Genomic DNA, 22,875 nt, shown 5'->3' with positions numbered 1-22,875 from the left:
GAACGCCGATTGTGGGCCCAGGAAACAAGCACAGACTGGTGGGACTGCATAGTGTTGTGGGTATGGAATGATTCCCAGTGGCTGCAAAGCTTTCGCATGCGTAAGGCCACTTTCATGGAACTTTGTGAGTTGCTTTCCCCTGCCCTGAAGCACAGGAATACCAAGATGAGAGCTGCCCTGACAGTTGAGAAGTGAGTGGTGATATCCCTGTGGAAGCTTGCAACGCCCGACAGCTACTGGTCAGTCGGGAATCAGCTTGGAGTGGGCAAATCTACTGTGGGGGCTGCTGTGCTGCAAGTAGCCAATGCAATCATTGACCAGCTGCTATCAAGGGTAGTGACTTTGGGAAACGTGCAGACCATTGTGGATGGCTTTAATGCACTGGGGTTCCCTAACTGCGGTGGGGCGATAGACAGAATGCATATCCCTATCTTGGCCCGGGAACACCAGGGCGGCCAGTACATAAACCGCAATGGGTACTTTTCCATGGTGCTGGAAGCACTGGTGGATCACAAGGGACGTTTCACCAACATCAACGTGGGATGGCCGGGAAAGGTGCATGACTCTCGCATCTTCAGGAACTTTGGTCTGTTTCAAAAGCTGCAGGCAGGAACTTACTTCCCAGACCAGAAAATTACTGTTGGGGATATTGAAATGCCTGTAGTTATCCTCGGGGACCCAGCCTACCCCTTAACGCCATGGCTCATGAAGCCATACAGGCACCCTGGACAGTAATAAGGAGCAGTTCAACTATAGGCTGAACAAGTGCAGAATGGTGGTAGAATGTGCATTTGGATGTTTGAAAGCGCGCTGGCGCAGTTTACTGACTCGGTTAGATCTCAGCACAACCAGTATTCCAATTGTAATTGCTGCTTGTTGCGTGCTCCACAATATCTGTGAGAGTAAGGGGGAGATGTTTATGGCAGGGTGGGAGGTTGAGGCAACTCGCCTTGCGGCCAGTTTTGCACAGCCAGTCAACAGGGTGATTAGAAGAGCACAGCAGGGCGCGCTGCGCATCAGGGAAGCTTTGAAAGCCAGTTTCATGACTGGCCAGGGTACGGTGTGAGAGTTGTGTTTGTTTCTCTTCAAGTTACCTGCCCCCATATATATATTAAAGGAAATAAAGTCACAATTGTTTAAAAACCATTCTATATTATTTGTGGCACAAAACATTGAGAGAAATCAGAAGCTAGACGGGGAAGGGAGGTATTAGGTTAGGGGGGTGGAGGAGGAGGGAAGGACAAGTCCAGAAATGAAATAAAAATTTAGGATATGCCAGCTTTCTGCTGCTTGTGCGGGTCCCCGTAGCCTCCCCACCCCATGTTCTTGGGCGTCTGGGTGAGGACGCTATGGAACTTGGGGAGGAGGGAGAGCGGTTATTCAGGGGCTGCGACAGTAGTCTGTGGTCTTGCTGCCTTTCCCGCATTAGATCCACCATACAGCGGAGCATGTCAGTTTGCTTCCCCATGAGCTTGACCATAGCATCCTGCCTGCTGTCATCGCGCACGTCCCTCCTCTCTTCGTATTCATGTAACGCTTTACGTGACTCCGCAACAGTTTGCCTCCACACATTCAACTGGGCCCTATCAGTGCGGTAGGACTGCATGAGCTCGGCGAACATGTCGTCCGGAGTTCGTTTTTTCCGCCTTCTAATCTGGACCAGCCTCTGGGACGGAGTAGATAGGGGCTGCATTGAAACATTTGCACCTGCTGCAGGAGGAGAAAAACGGAGGGTAGTATTTTAAAAGATACATTTTAGAGAACAAAGGGAACACTGTTTCTCAGTGAAACAGGCAATTCATAGCACACAGCACATATTCTTTCTGTTCAAGGTCTCATTTTGCCTCTTATATTGAAGTGCCTGCCACTTTCGAGTGAGTAAGCCATCACATGCAGCCAGGCAACAGAATTCAGCTTGCAGGCAGCGGCCAGGCAACAGAATTCAGCTTGCAGGCAGCCTGCAGGCTGTCTCGGATGATCGCTTCACACAACACCCCCCCACACACACATACAGAGCGGGGCTCCGATGAAGCTCTGAGCAGGGAGGAGCCCTTTAAACTAAACGTGAACAGCCCAGTGTGGCTCCGATGAGGTTCTGAGAAGGGATGAGTCCTTTAAACGAAACGTGAACAGCCCAGCGCGGCTGGTTTTCCCCCCAACCCCAACTGCATGGCTCCGATCAAGCTCTCACTCACCAGAAGTGCCTCCAGGGTCATGGTCTGGGAGCATGCTTTGGGAGTAGGGGGAGGCTGTTGGCTCCAGCGTTAAGAAGAGTTTCTGGCTAGGGAGGAAAAACAGATTCCCCACTTGCCGCCTGTGCACTGTCCTCCTTCTCCTTCTCCTCCTCTTCGTCCTCCAATAACTCATCCTCCTCGCTCTGTGCAACTCCCCCCTTGCAGGTGTCCACGGACAGTGGTGGGGTAGTGGTGTCGTTTGCATGCAGCTCATGGTAGAAGCAGCATGTAAGGGGCTGTTACCCAGAGCGCCCGTTCGCCTCCCTGGCTTTTTGGTATGCTTGCCTGAGCTCCTTGATTTTTGTATGACACTGTTCTGTGTCCATGGAGTAGCCTCTTTCTGTCATGGCCCTGAAGACTTTAGCATACGTATTTGCGTTCCTTTTTTTGGAACGTAGTACTGCCATAACAGATTCATCTCCCCAACATGCAATGAGATCCAGTGCCTCCCGTTTGGACCATGCTGGAGTTTGTCTGCGAATCCAGGACTGTGTGGTCTCTTGAGATGGTGGACTGTGCATGGTTGCCTGTGATGGTGGACTGTGCTGATGGTGACCAAACAGGAAATTCAAAAGTTCCCAGGGCTTTTACTGCCTTCCTGGCTAGTGCATTGGAGTTCAGAGTGTTGTCCAGAGCTGTCACAAGGGAGCATTCTGGGATAGCTCCCGGAGGCCAATATCGTTGAATTGCATCCACCGTACCTGTAACCCGGAACTGAGATCTCAATTTTAGCACTACTCCACTTGCCGAGGTGGAGTACAGAAATCAGAGTAAAGAGCCCTTTACATCGAAAAAATTGGTTTGGTCGTGTGGATGGAACCAGTTTTATTTCGAGGTAACTTGGCTAATTCCGAAATAACGGCGTACTGTAGACCAGGCCTAAGGCATGCAGAGGTGCCCATGGTCACACATCAAGTCACGAGCAGGAAAAGAATCCAGGAATATTGATTCCCACTCTCCTGCTCTAAAATTTCAGCAACAATTATGGCCACATTTGCTGTAATCATAGGAGTTCCACACTGTCACTAAATATACTGAGTGTCAGCAAACCAGGTGTCTGCTGCGTCACAAGTGTGATAGCTGAATGGGTTCGTATCCGTTACTTTTTATTAAGTATCTGGTCACTTGCTACAGACAAATTCAATTACAAAATTTTGTAAAATTTTGTAAATCACTGTCCAAAGAGGTTAAAGTTAAAATACTTAAACATAAAAACAGTCCAGTCCAGTCTGTTGATGAAAGCCTGCACTTAAACATATAGGGGATTTAAGCTATCATTCAGTCCACTGTATTTACTGAGAAGTCTAGGAACATACAGGGGTAACTGTGTACATTACTGATATGCAAGCCTCTTGTTCACTTTTTAATGGGAGACATGAGAGTTCCTGCCATTCTTTTTACAAACCTTTGTTTGTACTAATCTGCCATGACTCATTACAAGACATAGGCAGAAATCTCACAGGCTTTCAAGTTGAATCTGACACTCCTGTAGGTCACTACCAGACATGCTGCTAATCCCCCTTAGCAGAATGGCACTTAGATGCAACAGCATAACATGGCACCAGGAAATCCAACACCTTTTTGCTTTCATATTTTGGTTGGAGGTGGGGAGGCAAAGGGACCCAGTATCCAAATGAGATCCTTCCTTTCTTCCCATTTTCTTCCTGGCTGTGTACAAACGGTGGTACTTTTTGTGAGAAAAGCTACTCAAATTTGTAAATGTTTGTAGGATCAGGGCTGGTTTACAGTGAAAGAAACAGTCTGAAGGGTTTTCCAGTCAACATTGTGGGTCATTAGTTTGCTCTGTTTAAACCTTTTACATATTCTCACTGCCATAAAGTTTCCATCCCATCCTCCACCAAGCAAAGCAGCATGTTTCCCAAAGTTATTCTTGGTCTTGCGTCTCCTTTATAATAGGGTTGGATACTCTTTCAGCCAAGCAATTGGACTAACCTCATTTTTACTAGATACCTGATATTTTCCCAGTGATAGAAAACAATGCCTTGGTCATCATGACTTTTGCTTCCGTCCAGCGTAGTGCTTTCTACTGGAAATGTTAATTCTTTATCTGGACCAGCCACCGCTACTGGAGGACTGTTATTTTCTGTAAAAATCATATTTAAAAATACAACTAATCAGTCACTGTGGAGGTTATCAATCACTGGGGCCATTTTTAATGAATACAGAGATTTAGATTTTATATGATAAGCTGCGCACATTTGCTCAAAGAATATGAAGGCAAGGATCCCACGGGTCTGGTTTATAAAAGAGTCTGCAAGATCCTCTAGGGTGTTAGTAAGTAGTTCTGCAGAAACCCTACAGTGGGACAGATTCTGTCTGGCATTTAAGGGGGTGCACAGAATGGGGCAGGGCATGTGGAGATCTCCCCCACCCCCCAGTGTCTTTTTTACAGTCACTTTTTCTGGCACAATCACACTTAAAGAGCTTTGCATCTTCTCATACACAACATTCAAAAATGCTTTGCCCCATCAGCATCGGGGTATTTTTTCCTACTTTATCTGTGTTCCACTTAATATGCTCCTAGTGGGCACGTGGGGTCAGATTCATCCAGCCCTGTGGAAATCCACCGACTTCCACCAACATGAATATGGCCCTTGATCATAAAAGAAAGAATCTTGAGCCAGATTTTAATCAGCAAAATGCTATTGACTTCAATGGAGTTATGCCAATTTACGCCAGCTGAGGATTTAATAAGGCAATGTGTTTCCTAGGATTCTTCTTTCAATCGCTGCTGTTACAGTTAGATCACAGTCATGATCCCATTTCCCAGGATATTGGCTCATCCTTAGATCACATTTCATGAGCAAAATTTTCATAGTGTCATGCTGTCCTCAATTTTAAAGGCACAGACATGGGCTGCATTTGGGATTTGTGTTCTTGATCACTGCAGTAAACAGCTATAGTAGAGCTTTACTGCACCATGGTCATCTGCATAGAACTCTGTACTCTCACGGTATGTCTACATGGCAATTAAAAACCTGCGGCTGGCCTGTGCCAGCCAACTAGGGCTCACGTGGCTCAGTCTATGGGGCTGTTTAATTCTGGTGCCAACATCTGGGCTCGGGCTACAACCCAGACTCTGGTACCCTCCCACCTCGCTGGGGCCTAGAGTCTGGCAAACTCATTACCCAGAGAAAACCTTCATGAAAATCTGATGAGACCTAGACCATTTGGAGTGTCCATCAGTCAGCTTCAAATCCAGAAGATAATTTGAAAGGGGACATCTTTGAAAATTCATAGTGCAATTTTCCAGCAACACTTATCAAGCAAGCCTATTGAGAATTCAAACCACAAAAGGAATCCTGAAGGTGAACTGCAGAGCAAAACAAAAATTGAATGAAGCACTGATTTATGTGCCGAATGACCTCACTAAGCGGGCTGGCTGTGCAAGAAATTCAGCACAGAACTGCATTTCAGCTTTCCAAAAATCAGTTAAAATGTACCTCTGTGCTGAATGCCTCATGCAGTCTGCTTAGTGGGAGCTTTCAGCACAGACGTGCTGTAGTCTATTTTTATTTTTTACTTTGCTGTTCACCTTTAAAAGAAAAAGCAAGAGAGTCTCTGATGCAGCCACCATTGGATACTCTGTCTGCCAGCTGAGAGATTCAGTGCAGAAGCAACTCAGGTAAGCAGGGCCTTCAAGAACAGCTATAATTATGATGCCGATGTATCAGCTACAAAGCTAAAGCTGTTTCCAGTCTACCTACCAGGCTGTACAATCACGGTGACCTCAGCTGTGGACCGCTGTCTCGCTGAGTCTGTAATAGTCAGCTGAAATGTATAATCTCCTTCCTGCATTGCAGACAACTGGAGGTATGGAGTCCGCACTCCCTAGTCATGAGGTAAAACAGAAGATTATAGGAGATGAAGAAAGAAAAATCAAAAGGTACAAAATGGTCTAAGCAATACAATTTGGTATAGTAGCCAACTAACAGTTTTAATTCATAACAACAACAAACATTTTGTCTGCTCAAATGTGTCTCAAGGGAAAAATAGATTTAAAAGCAAATTTCAGATACACTATTCAGACTCTCTTATGCAAACAGACTAGTCTTTCCTTTGTAGTCAAATTTAAATTTCTTATTTTGCTATAATTGCTGATTATTTTAAAAACAATAACAATGAACAACAATTTCTTGTGCAGCATATTTACATTCATAACTAACAAGTAAAATGATCATCATTATTATTATAACTTCTTTTGTTTCCTTGATGATATGTCTTTTTATTTAAACACAGCAAAGCTGTTTAAATGTAATATTTGTAAAAAGAACAGCTTCCTTCAGTTAATATGAACACGTAGTTGAACTAAAATGTCATTAAAATGAAAAAACAGATCTGATTGCATTCATATTGGGAAGATAATATAGGTTTATGAGGGCATCTATTTTATATCAATAAGACATCTTATAACATTATATTGTGTATTGTACATTGTCTTCTAGTGAAAATGTCAATAAAGAAAATATACAGAAGGACCAAATCCTGGGCCCACTGAAGTTAATATCACTAATATCATAACAAGTTATGTCACTGACTTTACCTCTAGGACCAAATCCTGATCCCACAAATTGCCCATCAGGTACTCTCTCATAATGCCCATCACACAATTAATAGTGTGGTAATCTGATATTTAAATATAAATGTGTAAAGGGCCCATTATAGCTCACGTCCCAACCACCATATTAATAAATGATCATTTGTGGCATCATAACAATGCACGCTGTAGCAAATTATGATGCACCACCACCTATGTCTTTGAATAAAGATGTCATTTAAAACTATCTAAAGTGTAATTTTTATTATCAATTAACCAGAGCTCATTTCTGTACTAAAAATCAGCTACTGGCAAATGCAACAGTCCTCACATCCTCAGCTTTGTAGCCATGAAGACTATTCCCAGTTCTTGAGCAGAAATTGTAACATGCCATTGCATTTGAGCATCAGATAATTGATGAGCCCATTAGACATATTGAGCCAGGGTCCCATTCACACAGGGGAGTTGCTTTGGGCTGTAATAACTCCCAGACCTATAGTTCCAAGTTGTACAGACACCTGCTTTCTCAGACTTCGAGCTTGTCAGCACAGTTTCTGTACCACTGTATCAATTTAGAAATCAATAATCGCTAAAATCAGTGCAACCTTCTATTATGAACAGTTTTAGCAGTAGAAAGCTGCTTATATGAATGGGAATAACTCAGTCCATGTTAAGGGTTTGTACCAATTTAATTATAATCCGTTTCTAAACTAATATAATTATAGTGGTACAAAACGAGTGTAGGCAAGCTCTGAAACATCCTCATTTTCAACATGGACAAACCCATCTATCCTACAAAAGTGGCTTCTGTGGTTCAGATGATCTGGGAATTAATTAAGTCAACTCACTGCAGAGTTAAGATCTGAGGCCTTGCAGAGTGCAAAAAAGCCCTGGATAATATTCATTAAAGTGAGTTCTTAAAAGGGAAAACAGCCATAAAAATTAATAGAGTAAATTGGCTTAACTTTAATATGACTGCACAATTTTACTGAGAGCGGAAGATACTGTTATGATGAATGTTGAGGACTGAAGCTGATGGATCTAAAAGCTGCCTTCCATTCATGACAAATGTAATAAGCAGTTAAGCTGCTTTTTGGAGTAAGAGAGGGGAAACAACAGGAGCCACCACCCAAATGATAGGCATATCAGGCTGGTCAGAAGCTGATCTATCTAGGTGGAGGGATTTCACTGGGGACTGAATGAAAACATAGGGAGCTAGGTATTGTTTGGGTACTGCCCTTTCTCTCTGTGGGAGAAGTAGCCAGCCAGGGAAGCACTGGTAATGTGTGTCAGAAACCATGATGGGGACGGAGCAAGACCATAGCTGGAGCAGGACTAGCACCAGGGCTGGAGCAAGACAATGCTGGAGCAGTCTAAGGCAGGTAGGGGAGAGTTCTCAACCTGGAGTGACATTGAGCAGACTGAGCTACTGTTCCTCCTCTGAGGCATATATACCTGCCCTGAAAGCCACCAGACCAGTTCCTGGCTTGTGGACTGGCTGGAGCCTAGCAACGGAATGACTCATCAGTGCATGTGGCTTAATCAAACTCTAGTTCAGGGATGACTCATCACCTTACAATGTGGCCCTGAAAGAAAGCCAAGTGAGAGCTTTTGGAGCAGAGTGCTGGCTGGAAAGAGGTTTGGAAATGTGAACAAAGAAACTGCCCTCTGATCTGTTCCTATTGTGTTCAGGGAAACAGGATTGCGTGTATATTCTTTGTACATAAACGGGATTGAGTCAAAGAAATACTTGACCCCACCATCAATTTCTCCTCCTAATGGAAACAACTTGCAAGACTTTGAATGCTTGAGTCAGAAGGGATAATGCTGCTGTTAACAGCTGGATCCAAGGAGAGAAACTGAAAGTTGGTATTCCTGTTCAACCAAGAGCGAACAAATAATGAAGCTGCTCACAGAAATCAAAGTTGGCCAAAATAAATTAAAACAACACCAAAGGGAATGAAAACAAGATCTACAGATTCTAAAAAGAATTTAATACAAGAACTGCATACTTTGCAAAGGTCAAAAGGGGTAACCATACATTTTAAATAACAACTAGCAAACGTGGTGACAATTTCTAGGTATTTATTTGCTCAAATTAGAAACAAAAGATAAATCAAGCTTTTGATATTAAACAAGAAGTAAGCTTACCTGCATTGCTACTACTTTGCCTTTACTTTTGGAGCTAAGCGACCACTCGTAGCTGACAATCTCATGATCATCACTGCTCTGGTTTCCATTCAGTGTGATGAAGTTTTGAGGCAAAGTTATTGCCTGATTTGGTCCTGTGTTGGCAATGGGTGGGTAATCCACTGGTTTGTTGACTGTCAGAGATGCAATTGTGGAGTTCACTGCTCCATCTGAATCAATTACTGTTAACCTACAGGAGGAAGGAGGATATTGAAAATCCATTAGTTTGGATTTCTGCCAAGTTCAGATGCCCATGTTTCTCCTGCAACAGGAGATGGCAAAAATAACACCTAAAACAAAGCAAAGTCAAGAGCACTTTCCTACCCTAAGGTAAAAGTGTTTCTAATGTGATGAACTGCTACAAAGGAAATCCAGATTCCTATACTCAGGTCTCAGGAAAATGATAAGGAAACGATTTCCAAACACTGCCTTGCACGATACTGAAAATATACCTGAAATTTTTAAAAACTCCCCCCATTCTGGGGTACAGGTGAAATTTTGACTCCATTTAAATCAATGGCAAAGCTCCCACTGACTTCAACAGAGCCAATATTTCATCCCCAGTCCCAAATTCCTAACAACACTTACTGAGTAAGAACCCAACAATTTAGCTCTCCTTCTGAAATGTATTAATTCCTGTTAATAACTGAAGAAAAGATTGTTTGAGAAGTTCTGAAATTAGATACCAGACACAGCAGAGGTGAAGTAATTAACATTCATAGTGTCCTCTTTTTCCTTTGTGGAACTAAAATTATTTACTTTAGTGGGATTTAGCAGCATCCAAAATTTTTGAAGACAATGTCAATGGAGGCTAAGTCACAATACCAAAACAATGAAGTTATATTACTGCTAACAATAAACAAAATGGAAATCCCATTATACTTTAAATTGAGATGTAAATCTACAAGTGAATGAAATTCTGAGGGAAAGCTACCTGGTTTAGGTACTTATACTGTGCTCCTCATTGTGGTATCAGAACACATCTTTAACTGAGCTCTGTTGTGCCTAATGTACATAACGGAACACTTGGAGGGAGTGCACTTTGAAGCTTTCCACAAAATTCGACAAACCAGTATAAAGCGATTTTATCATAAGAGGAAGGATAGTTTTGCAGTGAAAGCAAAAGGACCAGAAGGTAGGTGCTCGGAGTTCCATTCCCAGTTTTGCGACAGATTGCCTTTGTAACCTTGGACAAGTCACTTTAATGTCTCTGAACTTCAGTTTCCCTACCTGTACACGGGTATAATAAATGGTCACCTGACATAGGTCTTTTGAGACTTAATTCATTATTGTATGAAGAGCACTTTAAGATCCTTGCTCGGAAGGCATTCTAGAAGCATCCCCAATATGGGCAACGGGTCAATTTTCGGTCTCATTTACACCATTGTGAATATGGAGTAACTCATGAAGTCATTAGAGCAGCTCAAGACTTACGTCTGTATAACTGAGAACACAATATGGACCTATATGTCAAAGCAAGTATTAGCACACAAAACTCGCACAGAGCACCACACTTTACACACATGTATGTGAACTCTCTAAGTTCCAACACCTCAATGATGTTATGTTATTAAGCAATTTCATAACAATTGATTTTATATCAAATTTAGGGCTCACTTTAGCAGGCAAATCACCTGTTGAAGTCTGTGACAGTCCTGCCTATAAAGGGCGTGCAAGATTGGGCCCTAAACTAGAAGTTGCTAGAAAATGGAGAATTTATCATACTGAACAAGCACTCAGAATTACAATGGCAATCTCTGCTTTTGCACAGAAACCTGGATTGGCTCCAGTTTCAGCAGGCTATGCTGGGAGTCAAATGATAACAGTGAAAAGGTTTTACTGAAGAAGTTAATGATTCTTGCAATATTGACTCACCAGAGTGCTTTGCAGTGATCAGTCTCCTAATCCCATCCTGTCTACAGTTAGTTCTAGAGCATGACTACAACAGTTGACTACATACTGAAACCAAGGACACTTTTCCAACTTGTGGAATGAAAAATAATGAAATGAAAATAGTCTCTCCTCAATTATAGAAAACATTGCGGAGGGTGGGGGTTGGGGTTGAGATTCTGATATATCATTTTACATAACACCACGCTGCAAAGCAAGTTTTGATTTGCTGCAACATGTCAGTCTTGTGAAATCCATGTAAGTGTTTCTGCATTATCCTACTCCCTCAGATTCTGCAACAAGTTAAACTTAGGGGTACAATTTGCCAAAGCCATAGCCCTCTGTTTGAGGAGGCAAACATCACCACAAAGAATATTGTTTATTTGTATTACCATAGCACCTAAGAGCTCTAGTCATGGACCAGAAACCCAGTGTGCCAGGCACTGTACAAACAGAACAAAAAGATGGTCCCTGCTCCAAAGGACATACAAAAAGAAAAAAAATCTTGAACTGAAATCATGATGTGAGGCTTGAAACACAGGAGGAGGGAAAGCACCTCACTTACCGGAAAGTGTAATTTCCAGGAACAAGGTTAGACAAGTGCAAAACAGGCGTGTCAGCTGATGCCTTCTGTTCTCGCAAGGGACCTTTAATTTCCTCCCAGTGGTAACTCAGTATCTTAGTGTCATCTCTACTTTCTATACCAAGTAAAGAAAAATACCAGAGTCTGGTATTAACACCATGAATATTAAAAACCTCTCATACTAAGAAACTTTAATTGGTTTTCTATATTTATCTTTTCAGACATGTTCACACACACAAATGCACAGAGCAATCTCAATTTGCTGACAGTTATTAAACCACAACATCTGACCCACAGCAGTATTTCCCTATACTTAAATAAAGATAGCTCCTGGTTATGTTGAGGTAAACGTTGATTTTTTTAAATGGCAGCAAGTCTATAAATATGTAATTGTATAATATGGCAATTACATTGAGAAGGGGTATATTTAGCTTCCTTATTCCATTTTAAAAAGGAAAAAAATCATGAAAGGATATATTATACCAAAAGACCATAGGTAATTCCACTCCAGCACTTAAGGTAGCTATCTATTTAGACCTCAATCATGCTTAATTTTAAAATATGCGAGTAGTTCAAGTGGCTTTTTTGTGTTCAATGAGACTACTTGTGCACGTAAAGTTAAGCACATCTGTAAGTGTTTGCATGATTGGGGCCCAAGGGTTGGCGATTAAATAACACCAATAAAAACAGAAAGAACAGCTCAGATGATGATGAAGAAGAGCGATATTCAACACAACACAGAGACAAAGCAGAAGGAACAAAGACAGGCAGGAGCCTTTAGAAAGCTTAACTCAATACTACAGCTGTGAAGAGTAGGAACAGCTAGAAAAGCAGTTGTAGAAGAGGTCTCAGTATCGCCTATGTCACATGGAGAGATTTCCATACTGGCCCTGAACAGATTGGCATGAAGGATGACAATGGGAACTGGAGGAAGGACAGGCTATGAGATTAGTATGTCTGTGGATCCAGTGGCTCCCAACACACTGCTCAAGTGGAGAAGCAGCTGAGGGGGCTGCACCAGAGCCCTGCACCCTGGCCCCAAATTGGAGGATGACTTTCATCTTCCCAACCTCCCCATACAACTTGATTATGTGAAGTCTGATTGACTGAGCTTTCTGTAGGTGAAGAGAGTCTACTGAAGGAAAGAAAAAGAGTGAGAGCTCAAGAATGGATTATTCCATAACGAACTTCATTCAGCCTCACATTTTATACACATTCAGCCTGATTATCTCCTGCCATGCTCCTTGTTTAGACATACATGCCCTGATTCAGCAAGGTACTTAAACACATGTCTAACTTTAACCACATGAGTAGTTCCATCGACTTCAGTGGGACCATTCACATGCTTGAAGTTGGGCATGTCTTACATACCTAGGTGAATCAGGAGCTTATCCCTATGCAAAGCGAACGTAAAACACTACCACCAGGAAGAGTGACTTGATAGCATTCCCCACTCACATTCCCAGGCATAAATGACTGCAAAGTGGTGGAGAATCAAGGCCAAACTATATGGCCATGTTGCTTTCCACTTGAAAATGGATCCAGAGAGAGAAGCTTTCATATTTAAAAAAAATAAAAGGTAAACAAACACTAGAACGGAAACGATGGGGCTCAAATTTCCTGACAAACATCATAACCAAGTGTTGCTTCATCAATAGGACACAGATAGAGGATGTAATGTTATAAGCATATAGTACCGAGGCTCTTATATGATAAGTAGGAGATGGTGCTAATAAACTAAATGTACCATCCATACGAAACAACATTACAATTCTATATAAGGATTATAGTATAAAAACAAAGAGTTGTCCAGTACATACGACTGCCATCAATGAAGGTAGAAGTTGTAGGCAAAGACACCTCCTGTGCGTTGGGGGAAGCAACTGCTATGGGTGGTTGGTTTACTCTGACTGCTGTGTGAAAGAGAGGAACAGAAAACTCTTGTTTAAAGAAGACCTGCATAGAACTCTATTCTGCTGAGAGAGCTATCTGCCAGAACGATAGACAAATCAACATCCAACCAGTGAGCAGGAAGATTAATGCTTAGGCAGTGGGGAAAATAATGGAGGTTGTGTGTGAAATCAGATAGATTGTTAGGTGGAAAGTTTCTATTATTTTCTATGGTAAGAAGCTAAAGAACAGCACTTAAAACTTCTTTTCTTAAAGAACTATGAGCTAGATAATTAAACAGGAGGAAACTGATCAGCTTTGCTCAATATATTGTCTAACACTACGAGAAAATTGATTTCCTGCAAAGTTTGAGAGCTGCAATGCAGTTAGCTGGATACATGAAGTAATCCATGCAGTTTTGGAGCCACACTGCAGGTCTGTAAAACAGCAGTCCCGCTAACCTTAAATTTTAGGATCCAGAGTGTGAGTGATTAGGGAGAAAGAATGATATGCTCAAATACCACTACTGGTCCAGATCCTTAGCCCAGGTGAAGTCCCCCTTGTGCCACTCTAGCAACACAAAGTGGATTTAAGGCCACCCCATTGGAGTATCTAGGAATTTCCCTGATGTCATAAAGCTAGCACAGGCAGCTCTGGAACACCTGCTGTACCTTCTGGGGCACTGTAGGGCAGGGCAGGGGAAAGGATGTTAGGTCAGAGTGCACTGTGCTCCAGCAGTCCTAGGCTGGAGACTATTCCAAATGGCCGAAGTTCAGTCAGTGCTGTGGCTGCTTTAACTTGTGAAAGGGGCCAGTTCAGCACCGAACAGCTGGGGGGGGGGGGTGTATAGGGAGACAGACAGGTGAAATACTGCCCCTCCCCATAGGTGCATGGAGCTCTGGAACAGCTTGGGATTCCGCACACGGCACTTAATTTAATTTAGAAAAAATTCCCTGAAGAAATGTGTGGTACTGAATACCAATGTGTGTGTGTGGTTAGGCAACTAGTGATTCTTTTAAACCACTAATGAAGCTTTTAAAAAAAGGTGGCAAACGAGCCCTTGTGTTGAAAAATTTAGCTACTATTCCGGCAAACTGATTTACCTGGTTTGACAGTGACATTTACAAATCCTTCTCCGAATCCGTTTTCACCAGAAACAGTCACTTTGAAGGCATAGAGGCCTACTGAGAGCTGAAGCACAGAAAAGAGTGTTTCCAGTTAAAGGCAGGAATTTCACAGAGATCATCTGAACATTTAAAGATTTGCCTGTCAGACTGTAAACAAGCAACTTGAAATCCAGGGCTCCATCTATAAAGGCATGCACAAAGCGTGCTGGTCATTGCCCAGTGGTGGGGATTGAGAAGAAGCCACTTAAGACACATTTACTTTGCCCTAAAAAGCAGTTCTCAACCAGGGGTCCGAGGGCTTCTGGGGGCCCACGAGCAGATTTCAAGGGGTCCGCCATGCAGCACCGGCATTAGACTCTTTGGGATCCAGGGCAGAAAGCCAAAGCCCCGCCATCCAGGGCTGAAGCCAAAGCCTGCACAATTTAGCTTCACAGGGTCCCTTGTGGTGTAGGGTCCAAGACAGTTGCCCTGCTTGCTACTTCCTAATGCTGGCCCTGGCTTTGATGTGCAGAAAACCAGTTGTTGTGGCACAAGTGCGCCGTGTGTTTTTAACGGCATGTTGGGGTGGCCTCAGAAAGAAAAAGGTTGAGAACCTGTCCTAAAAGATCATCAGACTCCTCTGAAAAACTTGATATGCCTAGTGAAGACACTGACATGGGCAGAGAAAACAAGGGAGCCTTGACAGTCAGTAAAACAAGAATAAACTTCTCTGTGATGCATAACATATACATTAGAAGGACCGGAGGTCCCATTTCACTCTAACGCTATAGCTCACCAACTTTTTCTTTCTGTTCAGGAACGTTAGGACAGATCCCCAGCTGATGTAAACTGAACACGTAACAGCTCCACGGTCTTCAGCAGAGCTCTGCTGATTCACATTAGCTGAGGATGTAGCCTTTTAGCTAGCAGGTAGACTTGACTTATAAACCAGCAATCCCAGAGCCGATCTGATAACATGCTGAGGGAAGCACAACTGAAGTATTCGTAACAAATCAAAGATGCCTCCAGTGCAGACCGCAAAATGTCATGCAGCAATTATGGGAGTGTAGTGGGACTAAACTACGTCTTGCTTACTTGAGAGAGTTTCAGTGTCCGTGTGCGCTTGCGCTCCATTTCACCCTCATAGTCAGCAGGGTGACTGATCAAGCTCCACTCATAGCTGTAGGCTGTTTCTGGGCGTGAAAAAAATGGTACAATTATTAGCCTTGCCTTCAATATAAACAACTATACAGACACATGGGGAAAAAATGAAATGAGGCTGAATGTCTACAATGCAAAATAGTCAGAAACAATGACTTAATAAAAATATAAGAACCACATACTGGGTCAGATCAATGATCCACTTAGCCCAGTATTCTGTCTTCAGACAGTGGCCAATGCCAGATGCTTCAGAGGTTATGAACCGAACAGGGCAATTATCGAGAGATCCATCCACTGTCATCCTGTCCCAGCTTCTGGAACTCAGAGGCACAGGGGCACCGAGAGCATGGGGCTGCATCCCTGACCATCTTAGCTAATAGCCATGGATGGACCTCTCCTCCATGAACTTATCTAGCTCTTTTTTGAACTCAGTTATGCTTTTGGACTTCACAACATCCCCTGGCAATGAGTTTCACAGGTTGACTGTGTGTTGCACAAAGAAGTACTTCCTTTTGTTTTAAACCTGCTGCCTATTAATTTCATTGAGTGACCCCTGGTTCTTGTGTTATGTAAAGGGGATAAATAACACTTCCCTATTCGCTTTCTCCCCTCCAGTCACCATGTTATAGGCCTCTCCCATATCCCCCTTTAGTTGTCTCTTTCTGAGCTGAACGATCCCAGTCTTTTTTACTTCACCTCATATGGAAGCTGTTCCATGCCCCTAATCAATTTTGTTGCCTTTACAAAAGGTTGTATTTGCTAGTTATGAATATGCTGTCTGTATGTGTGCATCATTTTTGTATTTGAAGTTATGAATATTGGATATGTACTTGTATCGCAATGTGTTTGATTCTAAGTAGCATCAGTGAAGCATTTGTTCAGCTTCTTGAGAAAGGACTATTCTGAGTAAGTGCCCAACCAAGAAACACTTAACTGACAATGGACTTTGGGAGACGCCAGTCCACATCTGAGCTTTCCTGGGAACATTCAAACTAACATGTAAACAATGGCATCAACCTGCAAAAAGCTGAATCATTCATGGACATGTGACTTGCCCAAGTGGCTACAAACTCCATCTTGTTGCTGTGATTTTGCACAGAAGAACAAAGGGGTTTCTGCCCACAAGAGGAAGAATATAAAAGGCCCTGGAAGCCTCTCCATTTTGTCTTCAGCTGGCTCAAGAGATGGTCTCTCCACCCCAAAGAGATGCATGAAAGAAACTGGAACAAAAGTCTGTAACTACGGGGTGTGAGTAACTGCTGGACCCAGGCCATAAGCCACAACGTTGGTCTGAAAAGGATTGGGCCCAGACTAGGAAGGCGTCTAGTCTGTGAAAGAAGCTTACTGGGACATCTCTAAGGGTGAGATTTACCTGTATTCAGTTTCCTAATGTATTAGGCTTAGACTTGTGTGTTTTGTCTTATTTTGCTAGGTAACTTACTTTGTTCTGTCTGTTATTACTTGGAATAACTTACATCCTACTTTTTATACTTAATAAAATCACTTGTGCTTATTAACTAACCGAGAGTAAGTAATTAATACCTGAGAGAAAACAGCTGTGCATATCTATCAGTGCTACAGGGGGCGGACAACTTATGAGTTTACCCTGTATAAACTTTATACAGAGTAAAATGGATTTATTTGGGGTTTAGGCTCCCAGAAAGACTGAATACTGGGTGCTGGGAAAGTCCTTGTTACCTGAAAAACCCCTGGACTAAGTGAATCTTAGTTTCTGTGCACTGCAGGGGGCGTGGCCCAACCTCTTGGTCTGTGCTGTAGACAACTGGAGTGTCTAGCTCAGCAAGACGGGAGTGGAGGGAAGCCTTCTCTGGCATAGGGTTTTTTTCCCAGTGGTATCCCAGCACATCTAGTGACAGTCTTGAGGGAGTACCTGTCATCCAACCCGTCACAGTATCATCTGCAAATTTTGACACCTCACTGCTTACCCCTTTTTCCAGATCATTTATGAATATGTTGAACAGCACCGGTACCAGCTCAAATCCGTCTGGGACCCTGCTATTTACTTCTCTCCCCTATGAAAACTTCTGATGTTTGAGTCTGTGACCTGAATCACTGCTCCATATAGTATGCGTCAAGTTGCTGCAACGTGCTGTAACTCAGTGATATGAATGGTGGTGGGGGAAGAGGGATGCAAATTAATGGACTCCGCAGGTACTCCAGCATGAGTACTTACTCTCCTCACCATCACTGACACCAGTTGCTGAACTGTCCTGGTGCTAAACACTTATGCACAAAGAATTCATTCTTTGCACCAGGCGATGACAGCATTAAGAAAAGTTCAGCTTAGCGTTCGCAGCCTAAGTTTGTTTTTAGCAGATAGTGTAAGTGGACACATTAGTCCAGATCCTCCCTAGCGTAAATGTGTGTAACACCAGAGGAGGAGCTGGTTAATTAATTTGCATGCTGAAGACAAAAACCACACCCACTAATTTCTAAAACCCCCTTTGAAATGCCCCTCTGCAGCTGGTGCCACAGAGAACTGTCTCCGCAGATGAGAAGGGGAAGTTCTGCCCCCTGGATCCCCTCCTAGTTGTGGTTGTACATACAGCCTCAAAGCCAATCTGTGTTCATGTGTCAATTTTTATGTCTCCTTGTTTGAAAAGATTGTTAAATTCACCTGTGCGGGGTGGTGGCACAACAAAGGCATTCAGTTCAACTTCATTTTTTGGTAGAGTCACCTGTAAGTTATCTCCAGCTGACACCACAAGTTCTTTTACTGTATCTGAAGAAGATAAAAGCATTACATTAAAAAAAAACAGAATAAAGGGGAAACGGATTTGAAAAACAAATTGTAATAGGGATTGCATATTTATTGTACATCATCTGGCAACTTTCTGGGGAAAGATGGGGGAGAATTACATTTTCTTGATAAATTATCAAGAATAATCATAATTACAGATTAATTTTCTCTCACCAGCCTACACTTGAGAATGGCTCCCCCTGAAACTGAAATCAAAATTAACTCATTTTTGTTTTAAATCAATGTTTGTGATTCTTCCGTACACCGTGTATATTCATTTTGCTTTGAACACATAAAAATCATAATTCCCCCCCACAGAGCCAATGTGTTTTTCCTTAATAAAAGTATGGAAATTTGGGAGACTAAAGGGTAAAAGTGCTGAATTAGAAAGGACTTGTATGAGAACCGGAGCATGTCTGCATTCAATCTCTATGTAGTTTTTCTCAAGTTTCCCAGTCACTAGTTTTCCATTTCCATCAGATACCTATAGAGGAGACACAGTTTGCTGTCTAAGGGCCACATTTTGGCTAACCCTGTAAATGTGCACTAGAGAAAGAAGAGAGTAAAGGAAGCCTCCTCCAGCCTCCAAACCCCCATACGTGATGCTTCCAGAAAGCCACTGCTCATGTTCCCCAAGTACAGACCAGGAACCAGTTAGCAAAGTAAGAAGCAGTCTAAATCTCAAGAAAGGCATAGCCAGGCAGACTCGGAGCAGTCAGTTCCTGCAGACCTGCTAGCACCCAGAGGTCAGTGCCATCTCTTTTTACAGGTACGTGCTACTGCTTCATGCACTCTCCCTAGAACGCCCTGAGGCACGCTTTTTCTGCAGGATGCCGCAGATTGCATCTGCTCTGCTTCGATAGCTCTACCCAGACTACCAAACCCAACTGTGTCCGTTGTGCTTAAAAGGCACAATTCAGCCCTAAATTCAATCACATGTGTTCTTGAATCAGTCAAACAACTCTCAGTGATTCTGATGACAGGCTTCTGAACAGTTTCTAATGCCTTTGTTCTTGGGAGCATTCCAAAGAAATCACAACCAGCCGAGTCAGAACTAAAAGAGATTACACCAAATAAAGTAACACAACACTTACTAATGCAATAGGAGCTCGCTTTTCCACCAACTGTGTACTGTTTATACATTAGCATGATGCTGCCATTCACATGATTAATATGCTATTCATAGCATCACATTTTCAATGTCCATAAAAACAGCAGGAGAACATGGAAAAAACAGCTTGGCTAAAAGGTGACTGTATGCTTTGCATCTTATTTCATGCTGCCCTCCCGCTAGGAACAGCCTTCTACTTCTTGGCCACAAAGAGTCCTTCCTCTTCCTTCAAACCACTCTTCCATCTACAAGGTCCACAGATCCTTTAACCACTGGGATTTGTACAGCCGTGCACTTTCAGGCAGGGTTCAGTCAAACAGAACTATATATACCCAGGGTTTTATAATCCTTCCCCACTACTGAGAGACCGTAGCCTGGAACACCCTGCTACCACCCTGCATTTGCTGATGCCCAAATGTCCAGTTTGTACATTTTGAGCCCAGCAGACCTCATCATCTGGGGCAGAAGATCTGAGCCTAGGAAGCTGGTACCACTCCGAGCGAGTGGGCTTTGATGCCGGCTGCTGGAGAGATTCTTGTCTGGAAGGCTTCATATATGCACTATCCAACCCTCTTGAAATAGAACATTTTGATGCTCTCTTTTCTTTGGATGAGAGAGAGCAGATCAAGCACTGAACTTGCAAAAGGCCTGTATGCAACTGATTTAGAGCTGAGGTCTCCACGAGCATCCAATGTATGCTAGAGCTTCTCTCTTGGGTGGACAGGATCACAATTTCTTAGTTCTGAAAAACTGAGTTAGTTTTTGGGATACAGGCTGGGTCTTTATGAAAGCCACCTTTTCATTGTGGAATGTGCTATAGTGCTCCTCCATGGGTGAAGCCCCAGGCTCTGACACTCTCTGAGTAGAGGTGATGTCCATCAGGAAGCCATCCTTGGTGGAGAGGAAATACAGGGATACCTTCCTGAGGGGTTCAAAGGGATGCAGAATCAGTGCATTAAGAACCACATTGTGGTTCCATGGCAGCACTTGATTAATCTTAAAAGGATGAAGTAATGATGCAGCTCTGAGGAAACACCAGAGGGAGGGAGGTTCAGTGCTACCTGCCCCTTGACTTCTCCCAAGTCCCATTTTGAGTCCTCTTCAGCCCTCTCCCTCCCTTGGATGCTACTGAGGAGAGGCAGGAGGGAGCAGGGAAAAAGCTGCCTGGCCTGTGGTTGCAGCCACACACCATTGCCTGAGGTGGGGCTCACCCCATTGCTCAGGGGCCCCCTTTGTATCTTTTTGTCATGGTAGGGGGGACTGACACCTGCTTCAGGGTCCTGCTTTCCTGCGGGTTTAGGTCCAGGCTGGCTGCTCCTGGCTCAAGAGAGAAATTCTGCAAAAATCCCTGCCCTGATGGTTCTACTGAGATGTGCAGGGCTCTTCTGTCAGGCACTCCATGAGCAGAGTGGAGCAAATCGCACATGTTCAGGCTTTCCCCTTCTTCCCATTCTCCTCCATGCTGAACTCGAGTTTTACTGTCTAACAGTCGAGCAAAACACTGACTTTTGGAAATATATTTGCACACTGATATTATCATCATCTCCTCCATAGCAGGTAGGGAGTAAATGTCTACACTGCATACTAAGCCTGGGCTCTGACTCAGGTTTGAGTCCAAGCCCCGCTGCTGCCCACATGCAAACCAATCTGACTTAGGTCAGAAAACAGGACTGGTTCCTAGGGCCTCCGGGGGGTGGGTCAGAGCCCAAGTTCCGCTGTGACTTCGGTCCAAGCCTGTCATTTTGCAGTGTGGATGCAGCTCAAGCCACATACCCAAGTCAGAAGGTCTGAATAGTGCAGTACGGATGTGATAGCATGCCTGTGAGACCTGGTTCCAGCAACTGTAAGCCCAGGCTTACAATGCAGTGTGGACACTGAAGCATGGGCTTGGAAACACTGTGTCAACAAGCCTAGGTCTCCCAGGACCCAGCTCAGAGTGCAGTGTAGATATACCCAGAGTGAGAAAGCTTTATCAAATGGGGCCAGGCTTGCAGCACGCTGTAAAAGTAGTGAGACTCTAAATTAACCTGCTCGCCTCTGGAAGCTCATTTCACAGCCAGTCCTTCTCAACATTTCTATCCATACTATCCATTGCCAAAATGAACTCTGGCTTTCAGGGCTTTTTTTCATGCAACCTGTGTCACCACCTTAAAGTGCTAATTTTGATATAAAACCTGCACTGTCCCACTGAAGTTGGTAATCAGAAATGACCAGTGCCACCAACATTGCGCTCAGTGTTAGCACTGTCTGGGCAGCGGAGTAGGGCTATTTGCCTTAGGAGGAGTCAACATTTTTCAACTGCTTTATTTTTAAAAGTTCCGCCTTGAAGAAGAAAGTTACCCGCTTTGTCAGCAGTGGTGGGAGATGTGACCTGCTGCGTGACAGTGGCCTGAGAGATGACAGAACTAACTGGAAATGGTGTGATCCCATCTTGTGTCAGACTCCAGGGGGCTGTTGTTGGGATTTGGGTTCTCTCTGCGATAGCTTGGGTAGATTCCAGATTGTCTGAAGGAGGGTTATGAGAAGGCTTTAGAACCTATAAGGGGAACAGTAAGGGTAAAATTATTATGAATAAATCATTTTCCCTAGTCAGATATACATTATTTATAATGCATAAACTGAGCCCAGCGATGTGTGTCATTGGGATATCCTGAACATGAAGAAAAACATTACCAATGAAGGCCCACATTCTCCCATCATATTTTTAAGAAATTGCTTTCAACCTCAACAGGAGTTCCACATGCAGACCAATGCAAGAATATGGCTATTAACATACAATTTGTCACACTCATTTGTGTCTAGTCTTAAATTAAGACTAAGCTTTTCAGGGCAGGGGGCCTGTCCACCTTTGTGGGTAATGATCCTTATCTACTGATAAGTACCTGAACACTGACCTTCTAGGATGAAAAGCAGCGTTTTCTGTAACCATGTAACGTCCATTAATAATACTTAGCATTTATATGGTGCTTTACATATTCAAAGCACTACACAAATACTAATAAATCATCACAATGCACCTTGGACATAGGAAAGTATTACTATCCCCATTACACTCACTTATTTTATTGAACAGAGGCCAGGATTTGAAATAACTTGGCCACGGTCACACACTGACGCAGCGCCACAGCCTGGATTCAAACGCAAGGAATTTCTGAGTCCCGACCCTGTGCATACTCCCGTAGACCACATTGCCTTAGTGCACATTAGAATGCATGTTGCATGGGGAGCTGTTAAAGGACGATGCATTTTGAAGGCCAGAAAGCCAGAATACCATACAGACACATTGTAACCCAGATCCATGTCCACAAGTCTGAAAGTTTAAACTGGGATCCCTATACCCAACTACCAGAAGCTTTACTCCTTACTGTCTGATAGATATCTGAGTGCCTTG

At 43.3% G+C, this 22,875-nt stretch overlaps 1 protein-coding gene across 9 annotated transcripts in view; it reads right to left on the bottom strand.

Annotated features, from left to right (window-relative positions):
• The window catches only part of KIAA0319 (KIAA0319 ortholog), an 83,768-nt gene that overhangs the window by 27,243 nt on the left and 33,650 nt on the right, over positions 1-22,875 (bottom strand). For 6 of the 9 annotated variants that reach the window (XM_073331872.2, XM_073331874.2, XM_073331868.2 and 3 more), the window contains 9 exons: positions 21,825-22,020; positions 18,251-18,355; positions 15,547-15,644; positions 14,449-14,536; positions 13,276-13,368; positions 11,438-11,570; positions 8,944-9,172; positions 5,963-6,086; positions 4,188-4,338 (listed from right to left, as the gene is read on the bottom strand). In XM_073331872.2, coding sequence (XP_073187973.1) covers positions 4,188-4,338; positions 5,963-6,086; positions 8,944-9,172; positions 11,438-11,570; positions 13,276-13,368; positions 14,449-14,536; positions 15,547-15,644; positions 18,251-18,355; positions 21,825-22,020 — 1,217 coding nt within the window. The remainder of the gene's footprint in view (positions 1-4,187; positions 4,339-5,962; positions 6,087-8,943; positions 9,173-11,437; positions 11,571-13,275; positions 13,369-14,448; positions 14,537-15,546; positions 15,645-18,250; positions 18,356-21,824; positions 22,021-22,875) is intronic. The other 3 variants (XM_073331867.2, XM_073331870.2, XM_073331871.2) reach the window with 2 other exon arrangements.

This window comes from Lepidochelys kempii, chromosome 2 (assembly GCF_965140285.1).
Source record: "Lepidochelys kempii isolate rLepKem1 chromosome 2, rLepKem1.hap1, whole genome shotgun sequence".
Classification (NCBI taxonomy): domain Eukaryota; kingdom Metazoa; phylum Chordata; order Testudines; family Cheloniidae; genus Lepidochelys; species Lepidochelys kempii.
Note: the sequence above shows the minus strand (reverse complement) of the source record. Positions and strands in the feature narration are given on the sequence as shown.